This window comes from Oratosquilla oratoria, chromosome 22 (genome assembly GCF_046742065.1).
Source record: "Oratosquilla oratoria isolate Oo_2021 chromosome 22, ASM4674206v1, whole genome shotgun sequence".
NCBI lineage: Eukaryota > Metazoa > Arthropoda > Malacostraca > Stomatopoda > Squillidae > Oratosquilla > Oratosquilla oratoria.
Genome location: NC_134798.1, coordinates 51,988,810 through 52,016,451, shown reverse-complemented (window position 1 = coordinate 52,016,451; position 27,642 = coordinate 51,988,810). Strand labels below are relative to the sequence as shown.

At 39.6% G+C, this 27,642-nt stretch overlaps 1 protein-coding gene across 3 annotated transcripts; it reads left to right on the top strand.

Moving 5' to 3' along the window:
- Xe7 (A-kinase anchor protein 17A) lies at window positions 1-24,428 on the top strand. 3 transcript variants are annotated; one of them, XM_076206041.1, is made up of 13 exons: window positions 1-128; window positions 3,564-3,655; window positions 6,137-6,309; window positions 6,821-6,967; window positions 7,221-7,379; window positions 8,424-8,741; window positions 9,990-10,138; window positions 12,028-12,289; window positions 12,444-12,530; window positions 12,999-13,139; window positions 14,892-15,048; window positions 15,409-19,618; window positions 23,701-24,428. In XM_076206041.1, the coding sequence occupies exons 3-12, from the start codon at window positions 6,154-6,156 to the stop codon at window positions 19,317-19,319; spliced, it is 5,487 nt and encodes a 1,828-aa protein (XP_076062156.1). In that variant the 5' UTR covers window positions 1-128; window positions 3,564-3,655; window positions 6,137-6,153; the 3' UTR covers window positions 19,320-19,618; window positions 23,701-24,428. The 3 variants fall into 3 exon arrangements, with proteins under 3 accessions (XP_076062156.1, XP_076062154.1, XP_076062155.1); XM_076206039.1 differs by having other exon boundaries at window positions 15,409-19,625; XM_076206040.1 differs by having other exon boundaries at window positions 15,409-19,637.
- Window positions 24,429-27,642: the final 3,214 nt, after the last annotated feature.

Below are 27,642 nucleotides of genomic sequence, written 5' to 3'. Positions count from 1 at the left end.
TGTCCATAGTTTCATGTTTGACCACTGCGTGGCGTTGGTTGTCATGATGGTGTGTAAACAACGGTGCTAGTGTGGAAAAAGATAACTGTTTTGTGTAAAATACACATTCTACTTCGCAAAATACATCGGTATGTAGTAAACCTAGCAAAGATACTTTTAGTGTTTATTTATTTGTCCGGAGAGGGAAGCATAATTTTTGTCACTGTACAAAAGAGGTAAGCAACTGGGAGTGAATAGATCTAACCCACGACATAGATTAAAATAAATAGCAGTCATTGGAAACATTTCGTTTTTACGTAAAGTTTTGGGATATTATATGTTTTTATATTTAAGGTAGAGAACCATGTAGCATACTTGAATATAAGTACTGTGGACACCGTTTGTAAACACAGCAGATGAAGTAGACTTCAGTTACGTGCTATGGGTGTATTGATCAGTTTTTCTTTTTTCCTGGCTGATAGGCGCTTTGGTTAAGACTGTAATTGGGCTCTATAAAGTATAATCTAAGAGATGGTTAACATAGACAAACTTAACTTAACCTATTGCTGAGGGGGTGCGGTGGAGGTAAGTGAAATAGTTTGGTAACAGCTAGATGAAAATTATAAGTTCCACCAACTTTTGAATAGGCTAATCAAGGACGAGGGGGTGCCATGGAGATGGATGAAATTGTAAGCTTAACATAGTTAATTAGTGACAACTGGTATGATCATTAATGATGATATGTACTATGTCAGCATTACAATTATATATACTGACTGTATAAGTTTATTTTTTCAAAGGAAATATCTCATGAAATAGTTGGAAACTAATTAAGATAATATTGATTTCTGTAAGTTTTATAGATATAGAGAGCATATCAGTGTTGTTGTTCTGGAAAATGTGGAGAAAGTGGGTAATGTTTATTTTTGGATGATGTAACCTTTCCCTAGCCCAAGGAAATACCTGATGCTGGAGAAATGTCATCATTGTCCTCAGTTCTTTCACCTCTATGATGGCACAGATTGTTACTGTATTGGCTGATAGCATGCAGTTCAGACTTGAGACTGTAACAAGTAGAACTTAGCGGCTTGAATGAGAAAATTTTATATTGGTTGCATAATTGGAAACATTCTGGTCTCGCTATCACTTAGTTGTGGGTTCAAATCCTGCACTTCATGATTCCCAGGATTAAGGCAAAAGTAAGGCTCCACACCACCCCCAAATTATATCAAGAAAAAATCCAGGGTACCTAATCTTTTTTCTAACAATGTTTAAATATTTGGTAAAATTTTACTTTCGACCATTGTTGGAATATAGCAATACAAAATTAAATAGTAATTTTGTAAATTAAAATGTATGAACGTAATATGCAATTTTGTGTGCGGAAATGAAAATAAAAAAGTACGCCATGTTTGTTATGGTAGATTCCGACGTCGGAGAAATGAAAGGACGATAAATTTGTCTAAACTAAAGTAAACTAACCTAACCTAACCTAACCGGTAAAATTTTACTTTCGACCATTGGAGGAATATAGCCATACAAAAGCTGAGAGAGTGGTTGAAAAGCCCGCCAACGTCTCTCACGACGACGAGGACCAGCCGGATGATATCTAATTTGCAGGTAATGATTTATTAAACACAGGTTAGGTTAGTTTAGTTTAGACAAATTTATCGTCCTTTCATTTCTCCGACGTCGGCATCTACCATAACAAACATGGCGTACCATTCGTCGTACACGACTTCGTTACTTAAGAAATCTGTTTTAGCAACTTTTTTATTTTCATTTCCGCACACAAAATTGCATATTTCGTTCATACATTTTAATTTACAAAATTACTATTTAATTTTGTATTGCTATATTCCTACAATGGTCGAAAGTAAAATTTTACCAAATATTTCATAAGTTACAAGAGCACAACAGCCATAAAGATATCGTCTTGGAAATAATGTGTTGACACCTGAAATTTTTTTTTCAACATTTCTAATGAGGGAAGTGGATGTGCTGTGTCTTGCATTGCTGTTGACCCAGACTAGTAGGTAGGATACAGGGATAACCTGTCATTCATGAGGAACTAAGATCCTCTCTTATAAGGGGGTAAAGGACCTTGGTATATAGATAGATTTTTACATGTGTAGCTCCTGACCCCGGGCAGTGGGCAGGAGACAGGGATAACCCTTCATCCAAAAGGAGCTAAGATGAGAGGGAGGAAAGGTTGGTGGGTGGGTGTGGGTATGTGCCTTTTGACTAGGCTACCTCCCTTATAAAGGGGAAAAGGCCCTTGATGTATAGATAAACTTTTCATAGTATGGGAATTGTAGTGCAACATACTACTTTGATCATACAGTTGTGGAGTGATAAGATCAAAACCATCTACAAGCATTCCATATTTTTTATGAAAAAAGGTCAAGTAGTGTTTTGGCGATTAAGTTAGGTTATGCCAGGACAGAGAAGGTTTTGCCAAATATTAGCAAGAATCTTAAAGAATTTGCCTTGTTTATCAAAAATAATAAACAATGCTATGGTGACAGCAGATTTTTTTTTTTTTTTTTTTTTTCCCACTTTTTACTTTTGGTAGAATATCCATCAAAAACTGTCACTAATTCTTGTTACATACGTGGGATTCGCCTGTTACTGGCTGAACTAAATTGAGCCTCCACTCTAATGTCTCCTGTATTTAGATGAACTTCTCAGATTACTGTATTTATTGATGGGTGTTGTGATGGCTGTAGGGGTATCCAGGAATCGATAGTTCATCAGGCATGGTGTTCAGCCAGATTCCAGCCTCCTTTTGAAGGAACCTGTATTTATTCAATTTACATTCCACTGATACTTGGTAGAATATCCTACAGCCTTGGTCATTGCCGGGAGAAAGAGTTGTGGAACAATGTCTTTACTCATTGAGAATGTGCCAGACTGCCCAGGATGAAGCAAAGCCTAAACCTTTTAGGGTGGTTGGCTGCATTCCCACATTTGGTACCATTCCTTCCATATTGGCGTAAATTAACCATATAGTTCAAGAAGATGAAAAAGATATATATATTATCCAATCACAGTTTGGAGGTTGCTCTATAGTTGCTGAATGGGGTAAAAAAAAAAATGCAACAAGTGTCTTCCCAGAGAGTTCTATGGTAGGATCTAGGGGTGGGTGCCAGCCACAATGGGGCTTTAGATTTCCAGTCTGTAAAACTACAGGGAACAGGCATTAATTTATTTTTTTTTTTTTTTTTTTTTTTTTTTTTTTTTTTTTTTTTCTCCTCGCTGGCTGTAAAGGTTATTGTTGCTACTTGTAACACAGGTTGGGAGCAGAGGTGGTTTGAATGCTGCTGGCAAGCAAGTCTTTTGTAAGATGTTAAATTCAATTCTCCGATTCAAAAAAATCCTTCAAAGAGAGGCACTGTCCTAGCTTTCTGAAAGGGGTAGTGCATGACATTAAACCAAATAAAATTATTTTTTCACTTATGTTCAGAGTTCAAAAGGGTGGTTGTATGCCATGGTGGGTTACTCCCAATATAAGATTGAACAAGCTTTTTGGTAGGTAGATTGATCGTTTAATATTTATTTGTGTATTTGTTCTTATTTTTTAGACTGGAAAATGGCCTCAATTACCAAAGTAGAATCAACATATCAAGCAAGATCATTCTTCATTGATTCGAAGGTTATTTAGGAGGCTGAGAGTGTAAGTATTGTAGCTTTGGCTTTATATTTTATTCAATACCTCTGGCTCTGCATTCCTGTTCCCAGACAGATGCACCAAATCTTCATTGAGTGAAGTATGAACTGAATTAGTGGCTGTGACTGGTTCCCAAAGGGTCCCAGGTCTCCTGCAGGAGAGAGCAGGGCTAACATATTGATTGATTTATTCTGTTCTCCTTTCCACATTGTGGGATTCACCATGGCCTTGGATCGGATGTTACTTATGATCAACAACTATTACCCTCCTGGATGGGAGCTCGAGAGTTTGTATATTGACCAATCTATGGGTAATGCTTTGACCTTACATGCATGCATGCACACATGACTTGCATAATGCAGTGATAGCATCTGTGGCTGCCACTACAGTGGTCCAGGTTTGAATCCTACCCAGGGCTGAAATAATTCAGTATTGCTGCACTGCGATTCGTTACTCCAACTCTTGTGGGGGTGTGTATGCATGTAAGGTCACAGCAATACCCATAGATCGGTCATTTATGAGCTCTGAGCTCTCTTCTGGGAGGGAAATAGCTGTCAATCATGAGTCCAACATGCGATCCAAGACCATGGTGAATCACACATAAATCTTTGTCCACCAGAATAAATGTGCAGTGATGCTGAAATTTTCGACCCTGGGCAAGGCTTGAACTCATATTGCAGAATTAGTAGTTGAGTGTGATACCACTACGCTATTCAGTCATGTATGTGTTTTTACGTGCACACACAAACAAACAAACAAACAAAAACAATCACTCCATTGCCCCAATTCAATATTGTGTGAGACCTGTGGACTCCAGGATACTAGTCATGGTTACTAGTTCAACTTTCAAGTTACTAAGTGAAGATATTTTGTGTTGTGAAAGGCCATTGTAGTATAAGGTGGTCAGCCACTTCTGGGTATTGGCTGATTTAATACAGTGACCAGTATAATTCTTACTTTGAAGAATAATAATAGCTATAGTTTGCTATTCCTAAGGCATCATAGTAATGCATTCTATTAAAATTTACATCTGTACATGTGTGTGTGTGTGTGTGTGTGTATATATATATATATATATATATATATATATATAAACTAATACCACAGTTGAAACTGAAAAAAAGGACTGGAGATGCAGTCTATATAGTCTATATTTCAACTGCAGTTAGCAGTGAGAATATAACGACAACCCATAGTCTTTTCTTCTGCTCCGACTGGTATTAGTTGCTATTTATAAGTGTGTAACTACATTTTTCATCATTGATGTATACATGTGTGTATTTGCCTAATTGTAGTATAAAAGAAGAGAGTAATGCTCATTGGGTCCTGTCTCCTATTCTCTAATTTTCTAACATGCCTAGACTCAAATTCTTGTATGGTTCCAACTAAATCTATATCTGTGAGTTCCAGTCATCATATTTAGATTTAAACTTGGGTATTGTTTGAGCTTGGGCTATGTCACCTAAGCTATTCTACATATTTATGCATCTATATGTCTTTCTCCTTTATTGCTTTTATAATGGGTTTGCCCCCAAGGAATAGTTTAAGGATGGCCTTTTGCTGCTTTTGCCCATTTCCAGTAGTTTGCATTATTTTGTATTGAACTTCGTTTCACATTCTTGACTCCATGCAAAAATAGTATTTAGACATTTTTGCAATATTCTACTGTCATCCTCATTTTTCACTCTTCTCGTGATTTTTGCATCATCTGCAAACTTGTTGGCAAAGCTTCTTCCTTCCATCACATCACTGACATAGACAAGAGACATTATTGGTGCAAGCACTGAACCTTGTGGAACTCCACTCTTTACTGCTCTCCAACTGAACATCTTATCCTGTACTACTGCCCTCATGTATCTTTCCTTGAAAAAGTCTTTAATACATTCTAGTAGTTTGCCTCACAGTCCTCCAACATGCTTTAATTACCACACAAGCCAACTGTGAGGTACTTCATTAGATGTCTTTTCTAGGTCAAGGTACACATAGTCCACCCACCCCTCTCTCTCTCGCATCACATCAATCACTCTCGAGTAAAAGCTTAAAAGGTTTGAGATGCACAGCCATCCAGATCTGAAGCCAAACTCTGTCAGAATGTTCATCTTTTCAAGATATTTGGTCCTTTGATCTTTCATGATCCTATCACATCATTTCACTATTGTGCTGGTTAGTGATACTGGCCTATAATTTAGTGGTGTTTCCTTGTTTCCACCTTTGTGTGTGTGTGTGTGCAAGCAAATGGCCTTGCTGTGGATGTACTGCATCTTGCTGCATTGCTTCTGATCCAGGCAATGGGCAGGAGAGAGGGATGACTCCTCACCCACGAGGAGCTAAGATAAGAGGTTAACAAGGGGAAGAATCCCTTGGGATATAGATAGATATGTGTATATGTATGTACATGTATACCAAAAGGTTTGTTAACCCTTATAAATGGTGGATGAGTTAAACCATACATCAGTCTCACTCCCATTCATTGTTTTTCTTTCCCAGACACTACATATGCCAAGATGGAGGGCGAGAGGAAGTTACAGAGCTGTACAGATATCACAGACTGTGATCCCCTGTCTGCAGCCCGGGGCCTGTACCTGAAACCCATTGCCAGAATCAGCATCACAGTAACTCTGCCACAGCTGAAGTCGGGACAGTCTATTTCCAACTGGGAGGTAAGTGGAGTTAGATAGAGATAAAAATGAATCAGTAGACACCCCTTCTGCCCCACTTTTTACAAACACTCTTGTCTGTTTTATTCTATTACCTCTTAAAGATTGTACCTCTTTGTGCCACTTAATAAAAGGTTGAATTAAGAATTCTCCCTTAGCTTATCATGTTGCCTGTTGCCCAGCAGCCAGGGAGGATGAAGTAATTTGTTTATTTTTATGAAAAAGACATTATAATGCATAGAAGTAAAACTAAGCATAAACTTGGTACGTATCCACCTATGACTGCCCATATGGCTAGGTATCATTTGGTGTTATGAATGTATGGAATATTTACAGTGGACATGAAGTTTTCTTATAAATTTTTATACAAGGTGTGCACGTTATAAAAACTTGTTTACATGGTGTTCTTTTTTAATTTTTTCATAATATATTTAAGTGGTAAACATATGAGGATAACCACATGAAAAGGATATGGTTGATGTAAGAATTCTGTTTTGTTATATCCTGTGTACAGGTAATGGAAAAGCTCCGGGCAGCAGTACAGCCAGAGGTTGTTATTGTCATGAAAGTGACAAAAAGCACCCTTGAGTTTCTGCGATTTGATGCGGAAATAGAAAACCGAAATAACTTAACTCAAGTTATCAGTAAAATTGATCAAAAGGTTAGACATTATATAATATTGTTGTATGTGTGTATGTTTTTTGTTGTTTTTGGTCCTTCAGTTTTGGAGCAAGAAGTCAATTGATTAAATTGTGCCATTATAGTGAAAGTTGTTTGGTATAGTTTAGTCCTTTTCTTTCTGAGAGCAATCCATAATTATAATAAAATAGGCACTAGCCAGACCAAACGTTATAAAATATTTTACCATGTTAAAATTTATTAGAAGTTGGTCCGACTAATTTCTAATTTAACAGGGTTTGAAATTGACTGGCTTTTCGGAGCTCCTGAAGATCCGTGCCACAGAAGCTAAGATTCCCTTCCCAACTCGGTACGATTGGGATTCCTACTTCCGTGATGCAAAGCACATGAATGAGATGAAGCCAGGAGAACGACCAGATACTGTTCATATTCAGGTTAGTTATTTTACTGTTGCTGCTACTACTATGACTATTGTTAGTATGTATTATTATTATTATTAAATTGGGGTACTTGTAAGGCGAGTGATTTAGAGAGTCTCTACTTAGGTAGAGATCAGGAGTGGTGGCAGTATAAGTCTGCCTGGCAGCAAGTGAGTTTGTAACAAGGGCATACTACATTAAATTCCTTGCTTAAAGAGGCACTATCTTAGACCACTCTTAGAGGGTGTTATGACATAAAACCAAATATTATTATGTACTTGTTTCCTGTAGGTCTTTTGTAAAGCTAAAATGACTCCATAATCAGAGGAAAAAATTTAATTTATTGATAGGTTCACCTTGTTTGAAAATGTGAGCATGGTATTGCATGGCAAGGCACTTTATTGAATTTCCTTATGTCATCACCAAAATATGGCATTGTATATTGTTTTAGAATGGAAAGAACATAAGAATAAAGGAGACTGCAAGAGGCCATAAGGCCTACACTAGGCAGCTCCGTATCCATCACCACCTGTCATCCCCATCCATAAAGTTGTCTAATCGTTTTTTAAAACAACTGATAGTTTCAGCGCTTACTACATGGTTACTAAGTTTATTCCATTCATCGACCACCCTATTAGTAAACCAATTCTTGCCTATTTCCTTCTTAAATGTAAATTTGTCCAGTTTATACCCATTACTGCGAGTCCTGCCCTGTTGTTTTATTATGATGACCTTGTTTGCATCACCCTTGTTATAGCCTTTGATCCACTTGAACACTTGTATTAAATCACCCCACACTGCGTCTTTCCAGAGAGTGTAAGTGTAGGTGCCTAAGCCTCTCTTCGTAAGGCAAATTTCTGAGTCCATGTATCATTTTGGTCATTCTTCTCTGGCATACAACAAATATTTTCAACAAAAAGTCTTTGAAAAACTATTTTAAAGACAAGATTTGTTTCATAGTTCTTTTGAAAATAGATAACATTATGAAAGAAAAAATGCAAAGTTGTACCTGTTTATGAAAGAATGTGGAGAATTTTATTGACCAGATGCTCATTTCAGGATCTCCCATGTCGATGGTTTGCCCAGAAGACTGAAGAATCGGATGCAAGACCTAGTGAATACATAGTTAGGGAGGTTATGGAAATGTATGGAGAGATACGAGCCATAGACATACCAATGTTAGATCAGTACCGTAACAAAATGTCAAAGGCCATCAATGGTATCAACACTTTCAACTACAGGCAAGACTTACTCTTTGAAGCGTATGTGCAGTTTAAAGAGTACATTGGCTTTGTGAAGTGTATGACTGCATTGCGTGGAATGAAACTACTACATAAAAATGAAAATTGTGAAAAGTCTTGGAGTGCTACCATCAAGGTTAGTATCCACATTCCTTGTTATCTTAAAAATGCTAAGTAAGGTTTTGATTTCTATGGTAACATACATATATGCATACATACATATGTGTATATATATATTTGTGTAAATGTAGAAGGCAGAAGTAGAAGGAGTAAATATGAGGGGGCAACCAAGGATGAGGTGGATGAATGGGGTAAAAGGGGTATTGGGAAAGAGGGGAATGTCTGTTGAGGAAGGATGGGAGAAGACATAAGGGTGAATTGAGAATGGTTGTGTATGGATAACACTGATGCATGAAAGGGAGTGGATGGGGGTGAAGGAGCATGTGTTAAAAAATAATTTGATGCAGTCTGAAGGGATTTCTCCCCATCTCCTCTTTTTCTGCATGAGGGGATGGAGAGGGGGGAGGGTCACTGATTTAATGAAGCAGCCTTGCTGTGTATATTTGGTGTCTTGCAACACTGCTTTTGACCTAGGGCAGTGGACGAGATGCAGGGATGACCTGTCATCCAGGAGGAGCCAAGATAAGAGGGAAGGAGGGAGGGGAATTGGAGTGGAGTATGTGGGGATGGAATGGGTGGGAGTGGATTTTATGCCTTTGTTTTTTGGCTACCTCCCTTGTAAGGGGGAGAAAGCCTTTGGTATTTGTGTGTATGTGTAAACATACCTTCCTCCCTCTGTTTTTCTTCCTCTGCTTCCTCACCCTCCTCCTCCTCCTCCTCTTCCTCATGATAAATACAGTAGTAACTTTTAAGTCATATAGATACGGTGTAGATATAGCCACATACTATGTGTATGATATATATTCATTATACTTAAAAGCTTTTGAAGGTCAGAAGGGTGACAGGAGGGCATAAAAGGAGCCATTTGCAGGAGGGAGGAGTAGAGAGGGTCAAACAGTCTGGTTTACTGTGGGTCTGTACAGACAGACAACCTCCACATACACAATATTAAACAGGTCATTCAGAAATTGCCTGTCAACAGTTGACGGCTGTCAGTTATATTGATTGTTACTTGACAACTTGCAGTTTACAGGTTAGAAAAGTTAGGATATTTTTTTAAGGTAATTACAAGATAAGAGGGAGGGGAGGGGAGTGTGATAGGGATGGAATGGGTGGGAGTGATTTTTATGCCTTTATTTATTGGCTAACTCCCTTATAAGGGGGAAAAAAGCCCTTGGTATATGTATGTATGTACTAATAGGACCTGACTCTCACATCCATTCGTGTAAGAAGATCATAAAAGTTTCTTTTATTTTCTATGCAGGTGGACTTTGATCGAAGCAAGCACATGTCGGAATATTCAATCAAGAAAAGATTAGCAGAGAGAGAGAAATTAATCATGCTTGAGAGAGAAAAAGAAGAGAAGATGAGAAAGCAGAAAGAACTTGAAGAAATGAGGAAAGAAGCTGCAAGGTTAGATTGACATTACTAAGCGAGTAGACCTGAGCAGTGTTATGGGGGGTGAGAATGGCCTGTTAATCTTGCAGTGAGGAGATGGGAGGATGGTTGAATGGGTTTTGTGTGTGCGAGTGATGTGTATGTACTCTGACTTCACCATCCTGTAGGGGAAAGGGCCTTTGGTATATACTGTATATATGTTTATACCAAGGACTACTATATAATAGTAGTCCTTGGTTTATACAAACTTATAGAAACATACTAAAAAGCCCTTTTCCCCATATAAAGGGTATGGTCTACTGTAGTCAAGGCACACCCGCCATTCTCCCATGAAACACCCATTAATTTCCCCTTAATATTTGCCTTTAGTGTCACTAAATGGAAAACCCACTGCCTCACAGTAGCTGGTAGTGGTATATAGGCCCTCCCACAGATGTCTAGGAAAAAATTATATTGTCTGATTTTGGACTAGTGTGGGGCTGTTTCTATGTTATCAGCTGAAAGTGGTAGGGTGAGGGGCATAGTCACCAATTGTCTGCTCTCATTAATTGAAAAAGTGCTAGAAATACAGCTGAAGTTGATAGAGATCCTGACCAGAGACTGGGTGTCTCCCCTTCAGGCCCACACCTCTTGATGGACGGGTTTTGAAAAGGGCTGCTTTGTTGATTATCTTGCATGGCCATCACATGTAGGTACCCATCATTGGTCCCATATTGTCCCTTTTACCTTAGCTTCCTGTGGATATACATAACAACCCCCCCCCCCTGTACAAGTGGAGTGGACTAGTCAAGGTATACACCCACCCTTAACCCATTCAGAACCCATCTTAGCTCTTTGTTGATGAAGTTTTGTCCTTGTCCCTGCCCACAACTTAGGACAAAAACAGTTCAGCAGGACACAGCACCTTTTTAGCAAAACCCAATAGCTGAAGCTGGTTTACCCTCATTGCTTCGTTACATGATTACCCTTCCTCCACATCCACTCAGGAATTTATAGAGTGAAAGTGGATGGGGGCAAGGTCACCATGCAGTGAAGTGATGGGGGTAAACCAGCCTTAGTTGTCAAGCCCTGCTGTGGAGGTGCTGTCTAGCATGTTTGCTTTGTTAGGTCAGTAGGGAACAGGGATAACTCCTCATTGACAAATAACTAAGAAGTGACAGCAAATAGGTATAAGATGGGTGAAGGGTGATGACCTGCCTTAGCTGGATACTTCTCTTATAAGGGGGAAGAGGCCTTTTGGTATATAGATAAGTTAGGGAAATCCCCCATGATAGGGGGGAGGAGTTCACAATGTTAAGCCGAATCATCATAATTGTTACAACTATAGGCCACCACTGTTATAATAGGGAAAGTTTATTATTATTATAATTATTTAATTATTCTTTTTATTATTTATTTATTTATTATTTTTATTATTTATTTATTTTATTTTTTTATTTTTTATTTATTTATTTTTTATTTTTGTGTGTGTGTGGGCTTTGCATTGGCCGACAAGTGCACATATAGGCATTACAACAATGTTCAAGTTGTAATGGTCATGACAATACATAGGTTGCACCTTGTTAATCAAAAAATAGCTTATCTTTTTATTGTCTAATTTCTGAATCTTGTTTCATAGCAAAGTAAGTCTTCCATCCATGAATTCTCCTTTATGTTCACCGAGTTAAAGTTGCCATTTTTTATCTATTGGCATTGCCAGTCATATTGTGTTTGTATTCAGTCTTATGAGGAGAAAGGTAGGATGATAAGTTCTTGCATTACATTTAAGATGTAGAGTATTTGTGTCAAAGCATCTGGCTGGCGAGAAGGGTTAGTTCTCCGATAGTGGGTTCAAAGTAGTCCCAAGAATTTAGTGGGTTAATGACCTCCATCATGTGAATTAAAACTTACCTTATTTTGGTTAGAATGAAAATGGAAGAAGAAGAGAGAGTAAAATTAGAGAAAAAAGAGGCCAAAAAGAAAGAGAAAATGTTGAGGAGAAGAGCCAGAGAGGAGAAAAGACGTCAGAAGCGTATTATGAAGAAAGAAGAACGGAAGAAAATGGAGGAAGAGGAGGAAGATAAAAAGTTAGCCAACAAGATTGCACTAGAGGAGAGGAAGTTGTTAATTGCACAGCGCAAGTTGGAGAGTATTCGTATCTTAGACGAATTGTGTGAACGTATTAAGGTAGGCTCCTGTTCACGTGAACTTTTGTTTAGTGAAATGAAAGAGTTTTACTTTTGTAATTTTTATAATTCATAATATATTTTCATCAAGAATGAAACTTGTTGAAACCATAGTCTAATCTTATTGTTGTAATCCTTATTTTTGTGTTTTCAAGATGGTTAAGCACAGTCAAAGCATGCAGATGAAAGATGAGGATAAACAAAGTGTAGAAAAGGATAGCAAAAAGACTAAGGACAAGGAGGTAATGTTTGTGTTTGTGTATGAAGACATGTAAATCTGTTGCAAAGCAGATGGGAAATATAATTTGTCTACAAAAAATTACCCTAACACTTTCTGTGAATATAATGCATAAACACATATGTGCACGCATGTACAAGCACACACACACACAGTACATAGGAGTACAAATGTATGTGTATATACAAACATATCTCTTTCAGACTGACCTGGCTTTAGTCTTTATAAGTGGTGTGTCACAGTAAGCCTTATAACTCATTTTCCTAACTAAACTGCTGCATAGAAACTTTGGGAAAAAAAATGCAATTTCTTGATGTTTTTATGTTTCTCCTTATTTCATATTTGTACATTCTTTGAAGAAATATGCACCCATACAGCATTATATAAGTCTGTATGTGTATCTGCAGATTTTTTGCATGTGTGCTTAGTATGCAAAGACTAAGAAGAATTTTGCACTTGTTTCTTACTGTAGCAGAAGGAACCAGTAGAGGAAGGTGAAATGGCAAGTAAGGAAAAGCTACTGCGAGATAAACTAGTGCGCTCCTACAAGTGCTACGAACAAGATCGAATGGAGCAGCAACGCGCCAAAGTGTTACGAGCCATTCATGGCAAGGTAGGCTTGAACGTAAAACCTTCAGTTACTGCATTTTGTTCAATGTAAGTCCCATAATCCTTTAAACTAAAATTTGGTGCTTTTGCAGAATTATTACTGCACCCCACCACTCTCAACCACCAACTCTTAACCTAGGGTGCAGTAATACATGTATACAGACGCTCCTCTACTTGCGTTCATTCATTTTACGTTTTTTCGATTTTATGTTTGAACTGACTGTAAAAAAAAAATGTAATTTTTTTTTTTTTTAGTGAATTCTTTAGTTTAGCGCGCTCTCCGTAGTTCAAACGATACTTACGCATGATACTGCGTCCATTGTTTACATGGCACAAACGACAGACTGAACGTGCCTTGCCTCATCCTCATCCTCATCCTCCCCCTCATCCTCCACCATCGCAATTTATGTTGCTTGAATTTAATTTATTTGAAATTGTTATTATTTTACAATGTTATGTGTATAATTAATGATTTAGGTGTGTTTTATAAGATACGGCAATAGAATTTATGGATGTATAGTACAGTAACAACTTACGTTCGGCCGTTCGGAACGTAACTAAAACGTAAGTTGAGGAGCGTCTGTATGTATTACTGCACCGTAGGTTAAGAGTAGGTGGTTGAGAATGGTGGGATATGGTATGTGAGCCAGTTGATGTTTCCAGAGGCACTGGGATTGTGGCTGATTTTAGGGAGAGACTGAAGCAATTGGTGGTCTAGTTTGGATGGGTATTTGAAGAAAGTTGAGAGTAAATGTATACAAAAGTGATAATGATGATAATTCAGTTTGATGTCACAAAACTCCCCCTATCAGGAGGCTAGTATGGTGCCCCTTATCACTTTGTAGCATGGAATTTAATGAACCATGCCCTTGGCCCATCTTGCTGTTGGCAAGAGTGTACAAAAATGAAGTGATGAAATGTTTAGTAGTAAGTTGGATATGGTTATAAAAGTTGAGAGCTTGGAGGAAGTGGAGAGTTTTAATTATTTGGGGTCACATGTGGCAGTGAATGGAGGAGTAGAAGTGAACATGAATTATGGAGTAAAGGTGACAGGGAAATATCTGTATGGAATGAAAAGTTGATGAGAAATTAGTATTTGGGGATGGATAAAAAAAAAATGTTATATGAAGGAGTGGTGGTGCCCACATCACAGTATGGCAGAGAGTTTGAATATAAGGCAGAGGTCACCAAACCGGCCTGCAAGGTCAGTTCGTCCATACTGACACCGCACTGAACATGTCAAAAATTGTTTGATTTTTTTTTTTTTTTTTTCTAAAACTTTTTGTGTATTCACTGTACTGCATCAAACAAAATGGTTATGCAGCCCACACTTGTCATTCTCTCAGTCATCTGGCCTGCTGTGAAAAAAAAGTTTGGTGACCTTTGATACAAGAGAAGCAGAAAGGAATAACTGCATTGATTCTGACTCAGGTTGGGCAGGAGGTGGATGATCCTTCATCCTCGGGGAGTTATGACGAGTTGAAAACAAATGGGTGGCGGATGGGAATGGAATGGATGTGGATGGGTGCATGCCTTGGCTGGTTACCTCTCTTTTATGGAGGAAGAGACCTATGGTGTTATAGATGGAAAGGAAGAGTGAATGGTTTTGAGATGAGTGTTTGAGAAATATGATATGGGTTACAAGACTGGATAAAGTAAGAAATGTGGTGTACATTTTGATATTTGCTAAACTGACATAGGTGCCAACCTGTTTCTGATGTGGCACATTGCCTTGTTTTTTTATGTATACTTACAGAAGCAGCTGTCCGAGATTAGTTCAGCCAATTCTTCATCTTCATCGTGGGATTCAGATTCTTCCGATTCCAGTTCATCTTCCACATCCTCATCATCTTCATCTTCATCTTCCTCTGAGTCCTCTTTAGAGGATTATAAGATTGAGGGGAAAGCAACAGGTAAATCACTGTAAAAAGCCAGCTGGCTTCACCTTGCAGATAGACATAAGGCTATATCCAGGTGAGTAGCACGTAGCTAAGGCAGTTTGTGGATGATGAGTATATAAAATATTCAGATGTAATACTAAGAAATTAGCTCGTGCATGTGATATGTCTCACATGTGCAGTTAATTAACTGTGCCAGTGATCCCATGGACAGTATTTAGAAAAGCTATTTTTGTTGTAGTCGTTTTTCTTTTATTTTCTTTTTCCATTTTCACACCTCAAAAAGTCTTAGACATTTTTTTATTTTTTTTTATTTAGCTTAAGCCAAATTACACTTTGTGCACAAGTCATGTGCTAAAATTTTATGTACTCCAGGTACACTGCGGATGGATCAGGCTAATGAGGTGGAAGGCAGAAGACGGGAAGGGGAGGAATGGACATCCCAGAACCAGCAGAACTACCAGCATGGCCAGTACAAGGATCAACAGGGCTACTACCAAGAATATGATGAACATTATGGCTATCAGGATCAATACTACTACAACGACTGGAACTACTATGAGGATGGTTACAGAGGATGGGGAAGGGGTCGTGTAAGGGGTGGTAGAGGCAGGGGCTTCAGGGACAGAGGGCACGGCTTTAGGGACCGTGGTCGGGGGTTCCGTGGACGATGGCCGTACAATCGATACGAGGGTGGGAAAGAGTGGACAGAGGGAAAGAAACCTGAAGATAAAAAACCCAAAGTGGAAACAACGTGGTACAAAAGGAAGTTCAGTGACGAGGAAGGAAGTGAGCGTTCATCGTCTAGGTCTCGAAGGCGGTCAAGATCGTCATCACGTTCAAGATCAAGGTCGAGAAAATCCAGGTCACGATCTAGGTCTCGCTCGAGGTCGCATTCAAGAGGAAAGGGGAAGTCTAAGTCCAAGGAGAGGAGTGGATCAAGAGGAAGTAGTAAAAGGAGATCCAGAGACAGAGACAGAAGCAAAAGTAGGAGCCATAGTAGAAGCAAGCGTAGCCACAGTAGAAGCAGGAGCAGAAGAAGCCGTAGTAGAAGTAAAATCAAAAGAGTCAAAAGACATCATAGCCATCGGTCAGACAGCGAGAAGCAAAAGGAGGAAGAAGACATAGACTATGAGAAACTTGGAGAAAGTGACCTTGACCTTTCTAGTGAACCGGAGCAGAATTACGACGAAGAAGAAGACGTGGACGAGGCATATTATTACAGGCACCATCCCCGTTATCAAGAGTATAGAGACGAAGAGGCATACTTCGCGTACCAGCAGTTTGAGCACCAATATCCAAGAGGTCGAGCTGGATTTAGGGGTAGATTTCCTCGTGGTTTCAGGAGTCGAGGAAGAGTTTGGAAGGGCAGAGGAAGAGGAGGAGTAGGGAATTATTATGGTCAACCAGGATACTATGAGGATTCTTACAAGGCCCCCAGGGGGTACTACGACTCTGCCACATGTGACGAAAGTATGATGGATGAATATCATGAAATGTACCACAAATATTTCACCAGCGTTGCAGAGCGGGAGGCCCTCAAGGAAAGGAAGGAATCACGAGGTGAGACAGCTGCACCCGAAAATGAAGTAGAAGGACGTGACGGTCGAAGAGAACAGGCAGCCAGAAGAAACCTAGATGCTAACACTCATCCCGGGCCCAGATTGGATGAAAACTTATCCATACAAGCATCCCATGAGACAAGTGTTTCAAGAGACCTAGGACCCAGAAGAGATCACGAGGTTTCCCGAGATCCAGGTTCAAGGAGAGATCATGAAGCTCCAAGGGATCCGGCTGGAAGAAGAGATAGAGAAGGTTCACGAGATCCAGGTGCAAGGAGAAGAGATCACGAATCTTCAAGAGACTCGGGCATGAGGAGGGATCATGAAGGACCAAGAGAACAAGGAGCTAGAAGAGATCATGATGGTCCTCCACGAGATCCTCGAGAACCTAGAGATCCACGAGATCCTGGGATGAGGCGGGATCATGATGTACCTCGCAGTGTGGGAACTAGGAGAGACCACGATGGTCCTAGAGATCCAGGGAGTAGAAGAGATCATGATAATCCCAGAGAACCAGGAGTTAGAAGAGATATTGAAATGTCAAGAGACCCTAGTGGAAGAAGAGAGGATCCTCTGAGGGACCCAGGGGCTAGAAGAGACCATGACATCTCAAGGGATTTAGGGACCAGGAGAGACCATGATATGCCAAGAGATTCAGCATCCAGAAGGGATCATGATTCAGGGCCTAGGAAGGATCATGATTCAAGAGACGTAAATACAAGAAGAGAGGATTCCCACAGAGATTCAGCAAGCAGAAATAACAATGCTGCTCAAAGAGATTATGGCACATCGAGAGACTCCACAGGTGTTCGGAGGGAAGCTCCTGGTAGCAGGCATGAAAATCATGTCAGAAGAGATCGTGAGAAGAATGAAGAAAGGGAGAGGAGTGAAGAAGGCAAAGACAGAAAAGAAAGGAGATATCCATTACCTGACCTGATGGAAAGTGAGAGAAGAGGTTATCACGGTAGAAATTTAGGCACTGAGCAGGACAGTAGACAAAACCTTCGAGGAATGGATCCGGATGACCGGCGAGGAGGTATGCATAGATCCATGGAACAAATTGAAAGAAAGGGAGGTCTACAGAGAGCAATGGAACAGGATGAGAGGAGAGGATTTCACAAAGACAATGATCCTGAGGAAAGAAATAGGTCAAGGATGAGGTTGCACGAGGACGGGCGAGGAGTACGTTTGGGGCAAGAAGAGAGGAGAAGTTGGGAGAATCGTAGTGGATGCAGTCATATGGACCAGGACCAGCTTAGGGGTAGTGGTGGTGGTGGTGGTGGTCCACAGGACAGAAGCCTTGCTCAGAGAAGATCAGAGAGAGCGGAGGAAAGAGAGCATAGTCAAGGGAGACACTCTGATAACAGATTACCCTCAAGGAGGGAGGGTGAAAGTGCGAGATACAGTGAACAGCGTTCAAGCAGGGAGAGGAAGTATCCAAGGAAGAAAGAGGAAAGGATTGAGGGAGCAGCGGTAGAACCTTTCCGGAATTACATGGATAGGAAAGAAAATGCAAGTGTCTTTAGCAGGTTGGAAAGGAGAACTCCAGGTGGAAGTTCAGATAATAAAAACATGGATGTGGCAGGCAAGCTTCTCAAGAAAGAAAGTCATAATTCAGCTCAAATGAGAACCTTGGGAAGGAGACAGTATCTTCAAGGGCATAGACAGGAGAGTTCAAGGGTAGATGCACGGGCTGGCAATGAACCCCCAGAAAAGGAAAACTATCGTGAACTTCAAGGAAAGGAGCAGAAGGTCAGTAGTGCCGTTATGAAGAGAGACAAGAGTTCAAGTAATCAAAGGGCAAGTGATCGGGAAGTGTTTTTCAAGGGACATGTGGAGCAAGGTGATAGATTTTCCAAGAGCAGAAATGAACGAGAAAAGGAAGCAATTAAGCCACCACCAAAAGTAGTCATCAAAACCGAGAAACCTGATGATGACGACCTTAGAAATCGGTTGAGCGAGAGACGTGGGGCTTCCGAACAACATCGGCAAGAACAGTCGAGATCTCTTATGCATTCTGGGTTAGAAGCAAGAAAGAGCGCCAACGAAGAGAGAGGATCCGAGAACAAAGGTTCTCATCATTTGCGGGCAATGGACAGAATTGTGGGGAGTAGAATGACGGAACAGAATTTGAAGTGTAATATTGCACGGGGGATTTTGTCAAAGACCCATTCCTCCACTGGGCCTTTAGAGATGGCACGCACAAAGAGTTTAGCTGGTGCAAGTGGTGGTGACGGGAAGGTGGTTGGTGGGACTCGAACGGTTCATAGACCACGAGAAAGCAGGTCAAGAGTGGAAGAGGAAGATAGTGACGATGATGACGGTGATGAAGAGGATGAAGATGATGACGAAGACGAGGATGATGATGACGATGATGAAGACGAAGATGATAATGACGACGACAGTGAAAGTGAGGAAAAGAGCAAAAGAGAGAGACATAAACGAAGAAGAGGAAGGCATAGCAAGCATAAAAGGGATAGACATAGTGAGAGAAGGAGTAAAGGTCATGAGAGCAGACACGGACGAAAAAGACGAGTGGACGACAGCTTTGAACATAGTTCTAGTGATGATGACAGAAGAAGAGCTCATTCAAGTGATGACAGTGATGATGATGATGATGAAAAGGGGAGGAAGTCTAGGAAGCACAGAAGGCAGAGGGACTATGAAAGAGAGAGACGTAGACATTCTCATAAAAAGAAAAAAAAGAAACATAGACATAGATAACCATAAATTTTCTCTGTTTAATGTACTTTGTTTTTCTTTTCAGCTCTTTCAGTCCGCTTTTATTTTTTAGGTTATAGATATTTCAGGTGTGAAATGTTTGAAAGTGAAGATATAAGAACATTATAACCTTAAGTGCGTGTGTTAGAAGACAGTATTATAAAAGACAGTTATCTCTCATGAATAAAATTGAAAAATCTATGCCCGCAAGTGTTCGCCAAGAAACGGAAGCCGCCTCCACAAGCCCTCACTTCTTACTTCAGCTTCAGGCGTGTCTTGTTTATACAGGACTGCATCACAGTGTTAATAGTATTTAAATTTGTAATCCTTTTTTCCTATTATTATTATTATTTCAGAAGTTAATTTGTTTAGGTTTCCTATGTGCAAACCCACTTGCATACAGTAACTTAGTGTAGATCTGTGGCCACATATCCTTATATTTGAGTAGATTTTTGTATTTTTTGTCGTATTTTTGTATTTGTTTTGCAATGTATTTCTGTGAAAATATTCAGTTGGGTATTTTCACAAAAGATTAATATCCTCCTGTCTCTGGCTCTCTCTCACTTTTATTGTCAAACACAAGAGGACATAGAAAGAAACTCAAAAAAGACAGTTATAGAAGAGACATAAAAAAAAAAATAAAAAAACGGTTTTCCCCACAGAGTGATGGATGTATGGAACATACTAGACAAAACAATAGTGTGTGCAAAAACAATACAAGAATTTAAGGGCAAATTAGATATGGTGAAGTACAGAGATGGGACACCACAAGCGTAGCTCCCCTTCCCATAAGATACAAATAGGTAAATACACACACACAGACACACACACACACAGACACACACACAGACACACACACACACACACACACACACACACAGACACACACACACACACACACACACACACACATACACTAATACAAAACAACATGCTCTCTCTGTAAATTTTACTCTTTTATTAGGAAACAACTGAAACATCATTTAAGAATTCATTTTTTATCAATTGCATTAAGTAAATCTTATGAAAGACAGGGCTGTGTTACAGGATAAAAAGTTGACAAAATTCATGTTACAAAGAAATATATATTACATATACCAATGGGGCAATATACCAATATATACCAATAAGGACTACCTACTATACCAATAAGGACTACCTATCTTGTGAGAGGGAAGAGGCCCTTGTTATAGATAAGTACTAAATAGGTTCTTCCCTTTTAGGTGGAAAAGTAATTAAATTAAGTATTCTCTGTGCAATATGTGTCTTAACTTACATCTGAGAACAAGAAAAAAAATGGCCTCGGTAAATACACGTAGCTGTATGTGTGTAGGTGTTCAATTCATGATTGGATGTATGTTGAATATGTGCTCACATAAGAGTATATTTGATGTATATATGTAAAAGTATATATGCGTTAAGTAACATACATTGTTGAAACTATATTTGCACAGACAAACACAAATAGTCAAGGATGGAAGTGATTGTTGTCTTGAGTTTCGCTGACTGGAAACCCACAGAGTAGTTGGCAGCAGTTCACAATCCCTTCCATAGATCTCTTCAGGAAGAATTGTTAGATTTGTCCATTGTATTGATGTGGGTCTTGATCTATGTCACCAGCTGATAGGGAGATTGTGGGTTCAGTCCAGAGACTCAAGTGTCAGCTCCTTGTGGATGCATTTTCATAATATGTGCCACCACTTTCAGGGTGACAAACCCAATTTTTATGACACTGCTACTGATGTATGCTGGTGGTGTAATTGGAAGTTTGTGGGTCATGTAGCCTCCTAGTCACACATGTCTTCTTTTGTACTCCTGCCCAATGGTCCAAATGCATAGGTCTCTATGCACCTTCTGGTTTGTGCTCCTCACCTTCCACCACCGCTCTCATCCTGAATTGTACGTCTCTTTGAGGTACTGGGGTTGTTTTTGTGCAGCTCAGAGGGCAGAGCTGATTAACTTTACCCCAACAGACCTGTGTTCAGACTCCCCAAGTCCCAACCTGTTGGAGTTGGAGCCTTTTAGAGATGGGGCCTGCCATGATCTTCCCACTATGTAACTATTATGCAGATCAGCCATATTGATTCCCTAGGAACCCCCTTTTGTTTTAGTGGAGTGGGGGTGCCCCGACCACTTGGGAGAGGAAATGAAGCCTTTCACTTCTACAACTAAGTACTGTAGACTCTTCTGGGTGATATTGCCACGTACATGTGGGGCCACACTTCTGTGCATCCAAATCTTGAAGGGACCAAAGGAAGAGTAGTCTACTTCTTCCTGCCACAGGGAATGTGCTAATGGTTTTGCAACAATAATCCTCTCTCGTTCTTTTTTCTTTTTCTTAAAAGTAGGGATGTAGTTTTATTCCTTTTCTTAAAAGCTAGGGTTGTATGGTAGATGCTGAAGCATATTATATGATAGGTATATGTGTGTGCATGAGTAAACAAACAAGCATAGGTACGTATCTCTTTAATTTGGGAAAACACATCTGTTATGCAAATATAATTCTGGTATTTGGTAATCTAGTGGATTCATTATTTAGAAAATACTGGAGCCCTAAAGGTGCTAAATAAGAAGATTTTTAATGTATACATTAAGGGGTTGAAGTAGATGTTTTGAATTTGGGTAAATAGAGAGAGTACACTTAGGAGACTAGTGGCACAGTTAGAGAATCATTGCCATAGGGTATTGGCTGCTTAGAAGGAAAGGAAAAGGAATTTAGAGAAAATTAGGAACAAGAGAGAATTGAGAACTGGGAAATAAATTATTTTAGGGTGAATAGTGGTTTGAAAAAAATATAATTGATCGATCAATCCATTGCCCCCAGGTCTCTCTCGCAGAAGAACCATAGCCATTTGGTGGGCCCATGTTCTTCCAGGGGAAAAGTATTGTTATTGTCTTGGGAGGTTTAGTGTGAGGCATTGTAGGATGATGTGTTCACTCATCTGTGTAGTGGTTGAATCTAGAACCATTTGATTCTGTGTTGAAGAAGAGGATAAGTAGTAGTCAGATATAGATAAGGATGTACTAGTTCATTGTTAAATGTAATGAAAAATGGATAGAAAAAGGTAGGAGGAAGTGTAACAATGGTAAGTGGGGAAAAGGGTAACTCTTTGCCCACTAGGATTCTCCTTAACTGAATGAAATTGGTAACATCCAGAACAAAACCAAATGGCAAATAAGTTGGTGAGAGCATTAGTCAAGATAGTTTTTAACTTTTTGACTGCTGGGAAGTTTTCTGGGACTGACAACAGGTACCTACATGAGACGGTCCTGCAAGATGGACATTAGAGAAAGTTATTTCCCACTCAATTGTATTCAAACCTTGTCAATTTCTTTACTTCATATCAGAGGTATAGTCACAAGGAACAGACTCTGTCTTCAGTCTGTGCTAAAGATCTTTTTTTCAACTTCATCTATATTTCATCCACCTGTAAACACAAGGCATGCTAACAGCTGGTGACTCCTCCCCTCCTCCTAATTTCATCTGGTGTCATGGAAACTATCCCACACTAATACTCACACATTGCAGATATTAATCCAGTTGTTGCTATGATTTTCACCAACTCAAAACCCACTGCCTTGCAGTGGCTGGTAACATTCCATGGGTCCTAGAAATGTCTTGGAAGAAATGTTGAAATGTTCTGTGTTGTATCGGTATGGGATGTTTCTTTGTCACCAGATTACAGTAGCTGAAGGGAGGAAATAGTCTCTAGGTATCAGCTCTCTTTGTGTGAACATGTGGAGGAAATACAATTGAATTTGATAAATATCTTGAGTCTGGTCGACAGAGTGTCTTCTTGGGGTTGCATCTTCAGGTGGAGGTGAGATTGTTGACAGTTTTGGAGATACGTGGGGATAATTCTCTCCCACATAGCTTGCAAGGAACCCACCATTGGTCCTTAGAAGATAGTATTGGAGGAGGTGGATGGGCTGGTGGGAATGAGGTATGGAGGATGGGGTGAAGGGTAGAAGAAGATGAAAGTGAAGGAACGAAAACGTGGAGTGAGGATTTTCAAAGGGGAGGTGTGGGGAAAGGAGGGAGGTGAGATTTATTCTTTGTTTCTAAGAGGAACGAGGAAATTTTCTTTTTTGTTTTGGGGGAGCTGGATGGATGTACCAATGATGGGTGGATTAAACTCTTCAGAGGGAGAGATTTAAATAGGAAATAATCTGTGGCCATGAACATCAGTGTGTGAGCACGTGCAAAGTACGAGTTTTGTGTATGCTTATGTACATATCTACTTGCTTGGGAGTAATACTGTTTTCTTTGTATTTGTGAGAGGTAATAGTTGTAGATCTCATGTAGGAAAGCAGGAAATGTTCAATTGAATTTCAATATCTTCTGGAGAAGTTTAATAACCAATTTATTTTCATTTACCAACAGCATATTATTTAGACACAGGGTGACAGTTGTAAATAAAGAGAAATGGACAATTGATCTTCAACTGCTTGATAAGAGCTTGAAAAGTTATAAGTTTAAATCAGGCAGTAAGATGAGTTCACATTGAACTGTTCATAGGACAATTGTTTATACCTACATCAAGCTTTTGCAAGTGATACTGTTGAAAATTCTTACAGGTGAAGTGAATTAAGTGCTTTGTGTCAAGTGAAGCTTTCAGAGGAACAAGTTAAATGTATTTTTCATATCTGAAGTGCTTCTTGAACCAGAGAGGCAAGGTGTTTGACTGAGGGTTCTGTCATATGTGGTTATCACCTCTTCAGGATGGTCTGATGCTTCTTTCACTGTGTCCCACTTGTGGATTGAGAACTTGCAATTAAAGCCTGACTGGTAATTTTTGGTAAGTGTTCATGATATTGTTACCAGTTCTGTGTTGAGGAAATGTTTTAGAATGTAAATAATTTTGATGAAAGACTTGTTGCAACTCCAGATTTCAGTGAAATGTGATTTGGTAGATGTTGATCAGGTGGAAAATGTTGTGTAGTGCAGCAGACCTATGGATCTAGGAACCAAAGTGATCAGGTCCAGATATTATTTCATTTAAATTACACTGAACATGGTAACACATAAGGTATACCAAGTTATGTCAATATTGTAATTATTTATTGTACAGATTCTCTATATCAATAAAAATAACAAAAATGTCAAGTAAATGTTGCGTTAAAATTTATTCCAGTTTTATATACCTCTGTCTTCTACACTTTTTGCTTGTTTTTCCGTACCTGTTCTTTCCATGTGCCCAAACCATCTCGGTCTTCTTTCATCAGCTTTGGAACCATGAAGTGGCCTCTCCACTCATGATTTTATGGAGGTCCTGAGCCTGTGTAAATTGGGAAGGGTTTCACAATAGACCCAACAAGCCAGTGGGTAAAAAGGCTGTTCTTGTGAAATGAACACAAGGCTAGGTTTGGACAGAACACAGTGTCTTGACAGAGTGCGAAGTCCTAACAAGACGTAAGAATGAACTGCAAGAGACCATAAGGCCTACACAAGGCATCCATGTCCATTATCACCATAAAGTTATCATATCTTAAAATAATAGTTTCAGTGCTCACTATATGGTTACTAAGTCTATTCCCATTTACTAACCACCCTATTGGTAAACCAGTGCTTGCCTATTTCCTTCTTAAACCTGAATTTGTTCAATTTAGAAATCATTACCATGAGCCCTGCCCTAATGTCTTAATATGATGACCTTGCCTGCATCACCCTTGTTAAAGCCCTTGACATGTTTGAATGCCTACCTCTGAGATCACCCCCACACACTTTGTCTTTCCAGAGAGTGTGTTAAGATGCCTAAGCAAGTCTTCGTAAAGTAAATTTCTAAGCCCTTGTATCATTCTGTTCATTTTCCTCTACTGATTCTTGTGATTTAATATCCATTCAATACAACAGAAGTCAAAACTGTACCACATAGCCAAGGATGGGTTTAGCTATTGCTAAATATTTTAATAACTACTCTTGCTCTTGTTTGTGATCATCCTAGCAAATCTTAATGCCCTGTTAATTCTATTCCTGGATTAAAGGTCAGGACTTGCCAACAATCCCAACTCCTTTTCACATTGTTTTCTCTAATGTGACATTTACTGGGTTGTGTAATCCTACATTAACACACTACTCTTTGAAATATGATAGTCCATTTTCATTTCACTGACTTCGAACAAAGCAGTGTTTTTCCCCAACTTAGTAGGCATCTTATTTTAATGTCCAAAAACCATCACTATTAATCCCACTCTCCAAGTTGTTTACATACATAATGAACAATTAGGGTCCAAAACTGAGCCTTGGGGAACTCCACTAGTAACACTATCCCATTTGGATTTTACACTTACAAGTGACCCACTGTTTTCTGTTACTAATCCATGCTCAAATCCACTCTATCACCATTTGTCCTGTACTATAGGCTTTGACTTTAGTGTTCTCTGGTGGGGGCACACCTGATAAACACTGCTAAAGTCAAGATATATAACATTGTAACTATCAGTGTTATCTGTCACCTTGTAGACATTATTGTAAAAGGATAAAAAATTAGTAACAACCTACATTTGGTGAACCCAAACTGAGTCACAAATCAAATAATGCCTCTCAATATGATCCCTGATAGTATTTACTCTCAACAATTCCAGTTTTTTACCTATAACCAACATTAAACTGATTGGTCTATAGTTGTGCATAGAATATTTGTCATATATATACCAAGGCTTTTTCCCCCTTACAAGGGAGGTAGCCAAAAAGGAAAAGGCATAAAATCATTCCCACCCATTCCATCCCTAAATACACCACACCCCCTCCACCCTCCCTCTTATCTTAATACCTCCTGGATGACGGGTCATCCCTGCACCTTGTCCACTGCCCTGGGTCAGAAGCAGTGTCGCAAGACACAACATATCCACAGCAAGGCCGCTTCATTAAATCGGCGATCCCCCCTCTCCGTCCCCCCATGCATAAAAGGAGAAGACGAGGAGAAATCCCTTCGGGCTGCGTCAAATTTTGCTCACACATACTACCTCATGCATCACAACATCATCCATATACAACCATTCTCCATTCACCCCTGTCTTCTGTCCTCTCCCGTCCTTCCTCAACAGACATTCCCCTCTTCCCCAAAGCCCCCTTCACCCCATCCATCCACCTCATCCTAGGACGTCCCCTCATGTTCACTCCCTCCACATCTGCCTTCCACACCTCTTTTACTAGTCTTTCTTCACTCATTCTCTCCATGTGTCCAAACCATCCTAATACTCTTTCATCAACCCTATCTCCCAACTCCCTTTCCACCCCTGTTCTCCTCCTCACCTCCTCATTTCTCACTCTATCTAGCCTAGTAACTCCCATCATACTTCTCAGACATCTCATCTCAAACACATTCAAACTCCTTCTCTCTTCCTCTCTTACGTTCCATGTTTTTGCCCCATACAGTGCTGTTGGCACAATCACTCCTTCATATAGTCTCCTCTTAGCATCCATCCCCAAATGTCTATTCCTCATTACACTCTTCAATCCACCAAGGCATTTACTTGCTTCTCTCAATCTACATTCTACCTCCACCTTTTCCTGCCACATTTGCACCCAAGTATCTAAAACTATCCACTTCCTCCAGTCGCTCTCCCTTTATGCTCACTTCCAGTCTACTGCCACTTTCACCCCTTGTACCTCTCATCACCTTACTTTTACCCACATTTATCTTTAGCTTTCTTCTATCACATACCGTATATACTCGTCTATAGGTCGATCTCGTGTAAAGGTCGACCCCCCCATTTTTGGCCAAAAAATCTGGAATTTTCCATATACCTCATGTATAGGTCGAGTGGCTTGTTTTTGTTTTGGTGCTGTGAGCATTCCACTGTCTTAATGCTTTGAAGTGGCATGGCTTGCCTGGTATAGCAATTGATTATTATGGTTTTTTCACTTCATTAATTCTGATGTATTTTGGTTTATGTTTTTTTCAAGTTCATTGATTTTAATATCTAATAAGTTTCACTGAAGTTGCCATTTCAGCAGAGTAAAAAACTTGAACAGATTACCAAGTTTTTTTTTGTTTTTTGTTTTGTTTTTTTCATGAAAGTAGCAGTTGCCGACAAGACTGACAAGTTAAACACCATATGAGGACGGAGCCTTTATTTGTATGACGTTTCTCTAATTACAGCCTTTTCAAGTACAAGTTGAGATACATATGCTTGAGATTACAAAAGGGGAAAGGAGGGAATGGGGAGAGAAAAGAATTAGGGGGAAGGGAGAGGAGGAGGAGGAAAAGGAGGGGGATTGAACACTGGGAAAGGTTGAGAATGCTGGCCCAAACGTCCGTGGGCAAAATGTTCACAAAGGGTGGTTTAAATATTTAAAAAAAAAAATTGCTGGCCATGGGTA